General features: G+C 39.8%; 1 protein-coding gene across 12 annotated transcripts in view; it reads left to right on the forward strand.

Moving 5' to 3' along the window:
• The window catches only part of GIGYF2 (GRB10 interacting GYF protein 2), a 135,456-nt gene that overhangs the window by 124,273 nt on the left and 1,664 nt on the right, over positions 1 to 9,519 (forward strand). For 7 of the 12 annotated variants that reach the window (XM_038574200.1, XM_038574204.1, XM_038574206.1 and 4 more), the window contains 5 exons: positions 94 to 303; positions 432 to 637; positions 1,841 to 1,995; positions 3,537 to 3,745; positions 5,777 to 5,927. In XM_038574200.1, the coding sequence (XP_038430128.1) occupies positions 94 to 303; positions 432 to 637; positions 1,841 to 1,995; positions 3,537 to 3,745; positions 5,777 to 5,927 (931 nt within the window). Of the gene's footprint in view, positions 1 to 93; positions 304 to 431; positions 638 to 1,840; positions 1,996 to 3,536; positions 3,746 to 5,774; positions 5,928 to 9,519 lie in introns of those variants that run through there. The other 5 variants (XM_038574202.1, XM_038574205.1, XM_038574207.1 and 2 more) reach the window with 3 other exon arrangements.

Raw genomic sequence — 9,519 nt, forward strand, 5'->3', positions numbered from 1 at the left:
GTTATGTATTTGCATTCCACTTACCATACTAGACAGTAGTAACTAATCTTTTTTGAAGACCAGAATCTTAAGCTAGCTCCTCTTGTGCAATAGCAAAGACGCCAGCAGAGGGAACTGATGAAAGCTCTGCAGCAGCAGCAGCAGCAGCAGCAGCAGAAACTCTCTGGATGGGGGAATGTCAGTAAACCTGCAGGCACTGCGAAGTCTCTCTTGGAGATACAGCAGGAAGAAGCCAGGCAGATGCAGAAGCAGCAACAGCAGCAGCAGCAGCACCAGCAACCAAACAGAGCCCGGAATAATACGGTGGGTTCATCATCTTTTCCTAAGCACTCATTGTATGGTTTGGAGGTTCTCTTTTCTGACTTTTGTGGACTCTGTTTTTCTTATTTTAGTATTGTTAACCACATCATTTGTCTCTTCTTCTTTAACAGCATTCCAACCTGCACACCAGCATTGGGAATTCTGTTTGGGGCTCTATAAATACTGGTCCCCCTAACCAGTGGGCATCTGACCTAGTCAGTAGTATCTGGAGTAATGCTGACACTAAAAACTCCAACATGGGATTCTGGGATGATGCAGTGAAAGAGGTGGGACCTAGGAATTCTACAAATAAAAATAAAAACAACGCCAGTCTCAGGTAGGGCTCAAAATAATCAATCCTATGCTTCTTTGAGGGTTAGGGGATGGGGCGTGTGGGAAGTGGGGTACTGGGTGGACAGGGAAAGATAGTTATTTAGTTTTTGCTTATTTTCATCTGTGTCCAAGCATGGGAAGTTGTAGTTTGGTGATTGCTTTCTTCCCCATGGAAGCACATCTGAATTTTACTAGGGGCTCTTTGTACTGCTAGGCACTTAGTCCATTGCCTGTCACATGGTAACCACTTAATAAATATTAGGAATAGTATATGTGTGTGTGTGTGTGTGTGTGTATAACATTTCTCTAAGATACTCTAGATCTTAGCATTTTTCTCTAAATTTATATTTTAAGTTAGCTAGACTATAGTGAGTATTACAAACACCTCTCTAATGACCTTAAACCTATTTATTTTTATGATAGAGTTCCACTTCACCTTTGTCTTTCTTTCCTCAGTATGCAGTGTTATTGAATGAGCATGGGTTTTAATGATAAATATGTGAACTCAGTTCCCAGCACTGCCACTTACTAGCTGTGTGACCTGTGTGACCTTGGGCAAGAGGGAACCTTTTTGAGCCTCAGTTCCCTCATCTGTAAAATGAAGATAATGACTTCATGGGTGTGTAGTTGTACAGATTAAATGAATACATAAGAAGTAGTTAGTGAAGTGCCTGGCACATAGTAACTACTTAATAAATGGTAGTGTTGTCAGATTGTTTCTTCTTGTTTGAGGGTCTAATGTATTAAGAATAGGACTCTAAACAACTGTCAGCTTATTGAGCAGCTTTGCCAGGCACTGTACTCTAGGCTTTTGCATACAGTATCTTTATTCTTTGTTGATAATCCAAAGAAATATTAGTACCATTTTACAGATGAGTAAACTGAGGCTTAGCAAAATTTTAAAACTCACCAAAGGGCACATAGGAAGAATTTAATCATTTCTCTGGCAAGAAGCCCTGTCTTCACAAATGAGAATATATTAGCTGAGGCTGCATTATAAGAGGGTACTGAGTCCCTCTGTCCCCAATCCAAATATTTGAAGGTTTTTTGGTTTTGTTTTGTTTTTTAAAATTCTTTTTGGAACCAAACATTGGATTACTAGACAGCCATCCAGTGTTGCCAAGACGTTATCTGTTTATGGTGTTGTAGTATAATCATATAGTAACAGTTTCTGGGAATATAATATCGCCCTATTGTTTTGCTTTAGTAAATCTGTAGGTGTGTCTAACCGGCAGAATAAGAAAGTAGAAGAAGAAGAAAAGTTGCTGAAGCTCTTTCAGGGAGTAAATAAAGCCCAAGATGGATTTACCCAGTGGTGTGAGCAGATGCTTCATGCCCTTAATACGGCAAATAACTTGGATGGTAAGAATTGGGGAGGGAAACCCAGCATGTGGAATAGCAGAGCAGGACCCACAAAGAGATTGACAATTTGGAATGATGGGCCAAACTCAGGAGGTGAAAGCTAATGGAGATCAAATCCTGTAGATCTGAACAAGAACTCAACTCTCTAATGGTATAATAAGTACTACTTGTGAGAAAAGTCCTGTAATATTGTGCTCAAATAGGTTATCTGTGGTTGCCACAAAGTAAATGCTATCTCAGGCTGTCTTAAAAATGTGCAGGGCAGAGGAGGTCATAGTTCCATATAGGTCATTTAATGGGGGACATTGCCAGACAGTCCAGCTCCAAAGAAACATAACTTATGGTGGAGACAAAGGTTGTCATGGGCAAGAGAAGGCTGAAGTGAAGTGAGATCTTTCCCTTCCTGCCTTTGGGGGATGGGGGTGGGAATCATGTGACAGAGCAAGTAGACTTATTTTATGCTCAAGGAAACTAGGACCAATGACTGGAAATGAAAAGGTTTCAGTGCAATTTGAAGAAAAACTTGCTAATTATTAGTTGATCACGAAGAGAATTCTTTGCCTGAGATTGAAGTGAGTCCTTGCCCCAACCCCAAAATGTTTGCACCAGAGACCAGTCAGCTTGATGTGGAAGGGATTCCTATAACAGATAGGCTACTTTGAACTCGTCCACCTCCAATGATTTAATTAAAAACAATAATCTTTTAGAAACAGAACATTAAAGGAATGGAAGAATTCCTTTACAGCATTGTAACAAAATCTTATATTCTGGAAGAGCCAGGGAAAAAATAACAAATAATGGCCAGCTACCATTCATTAAGCACCTATCATGTGCTAGGCACTTTCTAGCAGTTAGCATATGTTATTCCAATTATTTAACTTTTGCAGTAATTTCATAAGATACTTACACAATGTAGGTGATATTATCCCCATTTTATAAATTAGGAAACAGAGGCTCAGAATGGTTAAGTAACTCATCAAGGTCACACAGCGAGCAAATTTCAGAGTCAGGATTTTAACCCATGTCTGTCTAACTCTTGATACTTGTGCTTTTTCTCCCGCACCACACTGCTTGTATGTTCATTTGATTCCTCTCTAAACATAACGTATGTCAGTGAAGTGAAAGTTCCTAGAGGGTATGACTATATTCTTAGTATCTGTCAAGGTGCCTGATACACATCATAGCACTTAATAAATATTGATTGGATTTAAGGAAAGAAAGAATGAATTTCCAGATAACTTCGGTCTTAGGCAAGCAATTGTTGGAGTCAACATAACATTTAGTGAAACTATACATGCATAATATATCTTTGTTTGACTCTGTGCTATTTGAGATAATTTTGGGCATTGCAGTGACAGTGGGCTTTTTTTTTTTTCCTGCAGAGTAGCTTAAAGAATATTTAACACAATAGCTATATATGTTTTAAGTTTGCATCATTAGAGTCAGCAGTAGGTGTGACAGTATATTAAAAACTGACACTGATTCTTTACAGGTGATATTTCATTGTTACTCTTTATTTCTTTTCTCCTCTCATGTTGCAGTTCCCACTTTTGTTTCTTTCCTGAAAGAAGTAGAATCTCCTTATGAGGTCCATGATTATATTAGGGCCTATTTAGGAGATACCTCTGAGGCCAAGGAGTTTGCCAAGCAGTTCCTCGAGCGCCGTGCCAAACAGAAAGCCAGCCAGCGGCAGCAGCAGCAGCAGCAACAACAGCAACAGCAGCAGCAGCAGCAGCAGCAGCAGCAGCAGGTATAAGCCCATGATTGGCGCCATGCCCCTGTCAGCAAGTAGTAATGCCTTGAAGCATTGAGCAACCAGAGAAATGAAAACTAAAACAAATGATGCCATTTTTGTACATCAAGTGACCATAGCTTCTTAAAATGAGGTAGACTTGATATTTTCAAATGGCATGTCCAGCTTTGTGAATTTCCCAAATGGCCTACTAGTTCCTTTCTCCTTGGTTCATATATGTGCTTCAGTCAGATTGCAGATTCCAATTTGTCACAGATACATTTTTTGAATAGTTAGAAACATTTTTTTGATAGTTAGAAACCTACAAATCTCCAGTGCTCAAGATGCCCTGTTACTCAATATTGACAGCACCTTAGCATGCTGGATATGCCATATATTGTTGATAGGGATGTAAAAGGTATAGTCCGTTCTCATTATTTGTGGTAGTTTGTAAAGTTGCCACTAATGCTGAATTAGCGAATACTGAACTTTTGTTCCAGAGAAAACACCCAGTTAGGTTTCTAGAACTTCTGGTCATAGCATTTTTTGTCAGCTGATCAATACATTACCTTGTTTTATGTGTGTTTCTGTTTGAAGATGCCTTATTTACTATATTGTTGATTCCTTGGACTGAACTCCTGGCCCGCAGCACTACAGCTGCTTACCTCGCACCTGCCTTTTCTCCATAAGCATGTCACAGCCTTTTTGGAACACTAGATAGCACTTAACACTTGGGGGCCATTTTAAACAGTGACAGCACTAACAAGCAAAAATGTGAGCCTCATGACACTACGGAAACTGAAAAAAGATGATCGTTTTTACTGTATGAGAGCGGAGACAAGAAGGTGGAATACTGTCCTGTTCCACCTCAACTGGGAATGTGTTTCCTCAGGCAACTCAGGTTTTTTACTGCTCTGGACATTCACAGTTCAGGAAAACCATAAAAGCCCTGCAAGTTTTGATTTTTGGGGTTATGGATAAATTATAGCCAGTATGTAAATTTGGAAATAGGAATCTGAATAATGAGGATCAGTTGTACAAGTTTTCTAAAAGATGAGGCGGCAAGGCTCATGGAGAGCTTAAGAATATTCATATCCTTCAATCCTATAATTCTGCCACAGATAATGTTTGTTACAGCGGTCATTTCTGGGAATATAAAAGATACAGTGAAGTACATTAAAAATCCGTTTGGGTGGATGGGTTAAACAAGGATCAAGGGAAGGAAAGTAAACAGCACTAGGAGAAATAGAGAATCAGAAGGGAAAACATCGTCTTTACATTTGTGAAGTGGCTGCTCCTGTGTGCTGAAATTGGAGGTGGGGGCCCACGCAATGTGTGCATATGCACATGTAGCCAGGCTCGTCCTTCCATGGTCATTTCTCTACTCTTCCTTCTCGTCCCCCACTGCCACTACCTGTGCCTTCAGCTAGCTCACTGAATCTGATCCCAGTTTAAAATGAATTGTTCTAATAAGGGCAACACTAAGTATGAATGGCTGGTAAACTATTTTGTAGTTGAACCAGTTGGTAGAAAGTATATGGATATTTTGGGGATCTTCTGGGATTGCCAATGGGAATAAAGTACATAATAATTTTGTTTGGTAACATACTGCCAGCTAGTCTGCAGCCTCTGTCCTCTCTGTCCTGGGGCTCAAGACAGAGGAACCTTATGTTTTGGTAGGTGAGGGGTGTAAATTGCTTGAGTACAGAGGTCTATTTTTGATTATTTGCTGTATATTTAATTTCATAGTGGCTGGAGACTCTATGTATACCAGAGAGGTTCTGACAGTTGTGTTGTCACAGTGGGGTGGAAACCTAGAGCTACCAGGATAGGCCTTTTGGAGGCACAGAGCTTAAGTGGGATGTCTGAATCTAAATGAAGGGAAAAGATGGCTCAGTGGACTCCTCTTGGTTTCATTATTACTGGAATCCATGATAGGCTTTCTGTTTTTAATCTCATACTTGATAAGGTGAGGACTAATCAACCATGTTCCTGTCGTGGGCCATACTTGCATCTATTGTGTAACCCCAATTGTGACATCTTCTCTCACAGGACTCTGTGTGGGGAATGAACCACAGTGCACTCCATTCAGTATTTCAGACCAATCAAAGCAACAACCAACAATCCAATTTTGAGGCCGTACAAAGTGGCAAGAAGAAGAAAAAGCAGAAGATGGTCCGAGCAGATCCCAGTTTGTTAGGTGAGCAAAGCCAAAAATCTCAGCTGGGAGTTAGAGGTGTGCAGGTTATAGCAATTTCCTATGTGAATCTCCTGATAGAATGTTTTTCATAAAGGGAAATATTTCTTATACAAAATTAATTTTTTAAGCCACTTCAAAATAAGTAATATTTACTGGGCACATCAGTGCAAGAGTGATGCCTCGTGTGCTATAGGGAATAAGAAAAGTAATTACTTATACTTGTGTGATGCTTTAAACTTTGAAGCCTTATTTCATATATTCTATGAATTTCCCTAGAAGGCCTTTCAGTGTAGTTGGAAAATAATGCTAATGGAGAAAAGGAAAAGTTGTTAAAACTTAAACACTGATTTGTATAGAAACTGACCATAAGTCTAATCAGGTATTCAAATAACTAATATTTGCTGATATTCATTATATATGGGTGTATATGTATATATATATAGAGAGAGAGAGAAAGAGAGAGAGAGTGTGTGTGTATATATATATATATATGTATATATATATATATCTATACATATATATATATATATTCAGAGTCATTCTGCATTATGAGATCATGTTCCACTTTACCAGTGAGTAAACCAACGCCCTGAGGGTTTAGAACATTTTCTAAAGTCACACCATTATTTAGCAGTGGGGCTGGGATTTCAGAGAAGGCCTGTTTTCTTTCCACTCTTCTGTTAGCCACAACTATTCACGTCTAGCCTTGAGAACCAGAGTCTTCACACAAGACAGCTTCATGGAAACAGTGACACCAGAATTAGGGCTTTGAAAGACTGGCAGGAAGGACAGGCAGTGGTGTTTCTGGAATAATAAACAGTCTAGGCAAGCAGATGCAGACTGCTTGTGTTTCTTAAGTTGGCCAAACAGCTTCACAGACAATGATGAAATTAGAATGATTCTCTGTTTATGAGTGTCAAATAGACTATTAAGAACTGTGTTGTCCAGAGCAGAACGATTATATTGGCAAGATGGCAGGTTGGAGTGTTGGCCCAGGCAGCAGGCTGTGGTATAGACCAGGTAAAAGATCCTGGTGGCCTGGAGAATAGGTAGGGGTTTTGGTAGTAGAGATGGAGAGGAGTTAGATGGGTTTCAGAAACTTAGGGAACTGAATTGGCTGACAAGGGGAATGGAAGGCTTTGGGCAGCAGGGTGGGTAGTGCTGCCATTTGCTAAAAGGATGAGCCCTGGAAAATGGAGCAAGCTTAGGGGGATAACAACACGGTGTTAAAGTGTGTTGTGTGGGTCCAGTGTGGACCCAGTGTGGAATGCCTATGGGACTACAGATGGAGATCCCCTTGTGAAAAAGTAGAGAGCACAGCAGGAAGGAGATTGCCATCCTACCTTGCCCGTAGTAGGGTCTCTGCCTTCCCTCAAAGGTCTCCTACAGTGGAGAAAACAAAATGTTAGTAACAGAAACTTAACTTTGAGGATTGCCCTTTGGAACTGGGGCCTGAAAGCTGGCTTGGGAGCAGAGAGAGACCTGGTGAAATTCTGTTTTCTTCTGCCTGTCTCAGAATTGTATTATTAAGTTACTTATTTTACCTGCCTCAGAAATTTATGTTAAGAATGGATGGAACAGTCTAACATTTTACCCAGTTTTGACAGAAGTGGGTGAAAATAGATTTACAAGTGCCTCTGAAATTCTGGGTGTGGCTTCTACCAAGAAGCCCTTTTGCTGTTTAGCTGTGTGGCACAGGAACCGTGGACTGTCAGGGGGGTGAGGTAAAAGTTCTCTGAATTAAATATTCAATCTGATTCCATCCCCATTACAGATACCAGAAAGAAAGGGACTTAAAACTCTCTTTGGGGGAATGAGGGTTATTTTAGGAATAGAGTTTAAGGAATACATATTATGTTGAAGGAACAGAAAAAAATATATAAGGAAAAGGGAAATAAATATTCAACAAAGTATTGAGAGAACTCACTTGTGTAGGCTTGGACCTTTTTATGAAAATGTCTTCTCAACTGAATCTCTATCTGAAAATTGCTCTGATGATTACTAACTTCTGCCCCTTGCCTACTCATTTCTACTTACTGCTATTTGTTTTATTGATTCACAGATTGAGAAAAATTAACAAATGTCTGTCATTCACAGTTCCCCATGTACAGAATGAGACAGTTCTAATTTGATCCAAAAGCATCCATTGAGAAAGTAGTCACTAATTAAAAGAGAACTTTGCTTCTAAAACAGACCATCAGGGGATCCCTGGGTGGCTCAGCAGTTTAGCGCCTGCCTTTGGCCCAGGGCATGGTCCTGGGGTCCTGGGATCGAGTCCTGCATCGGGCTCCCTGCATGGAGCCTGCTTCTCCCTCTGCCTGTGTCTCTGCCTCTCTCTCTCTCTCTCTCTCGCTCTCTGCCTCTCGCTCGCTCGCTCTCTCTCATTGATGAATGGATAAAATCTTAAAAAAAAAAAAAAAAAAAAAGATCATCAGGGAGGCCCAACCTCATTTTAATGATCCATCGCCTCCATTGTACTCTGTCTTCCTGTAGTTTTTAGAGCTGCCAGATGCCATTGTGAACCAACATCCATTACTTAGATATGATAGATACACACGATGGCATTTTTTTTTTTTTGAGATTTTATTTATTTATTCTTGAGAGACACAGAGAGAGGCAGAGACATAGGCAGAGGGAGAAGCAGGTTTCCTGCAGGGCACCTGATGCAAGACTCGATCCCAGGACTCCGGGATCATGACCTGAGCCAAAGGCAGACACTCAACCACTGAGCCACCCAGGAGTCCCAGTTTGTATTATTACATTTCCACTTTTAGCACATGTAGCTTGTTTTTATTGCAGTTTATCTTTCTTGAGATACATGTGAAGTCAAAACCCTGCTTCGAAATAAAGTAATAGCTCATTTCATAGGCTGTTTGGTCTTTATGTTTTTATATTTATCTAATTAAATTGTTATTTCCAAGTAGGGACACTAAGCCTTTTGTTATTTTCAAGGAAAAAGTCGTGGGTTGTGGGAACACTGTTGATGGGTAGAACTAAGGCTGGGGTTTGGAGCCCTAGCCTCTCCTAATCTTAGGCCTTGTAAGCAGCTTTTACCACAACTTCCTTAGCTAATAGTCATGTTTACATTTTCAAATCGTGATATTTTGAGTCAAGAATAAAATATAATTAAGCTATTTTTATTATGTAAGACTTTTTTTGTTTAGTACTACACTTAAAATGTGTCTTTGTTTGAAAACTTGAACATTAAAAAACAAAAAGGAGGGAGCAGAACACAATATTAACAACTGCTTTTAGGTAGGAGAGCATTGCCTGTTTACTTCTTGATATCCAAATAGCAGCTGAAACAGTTTGAGATTTCATTTAGGGTGGATGAACTGAAAGCTTTTTGAGAGCCGCTCATTACAAAGAAGCCCTGTTAAATAATACTTTTTTATCAATGTTTGATTATGGAGTTAATAGAAAGATTACATACATGTGGTAGATGGGATCAGATTTTCAAAATGTTGGTAGTGTTTGTGAGGACTGCTCATTGCCTTCAGTGGTGGTGCTCATACTGCTTTCTCTAAACCAGATTGCATTTTAGTTAATCAGTATGGCGGACTGAAATTCTTTCCTTTACAAGTCTATTTAT

The sequence above is a fragment of the Canis lupus genome, chromosome 25 (genome assembly GCF_011100685.1).
Source record: "Canis lupus familiaris isolate Mischka breed German Shepherd chromosome 25, alternate assembly UU_Cfam_GSD_1.0, whole genome shotgun sequence".
NCBI lineage: Eukaryota > Metazoa > Chordata > Mammalia > Carnivora > Canidae > Canis > Canis lupus.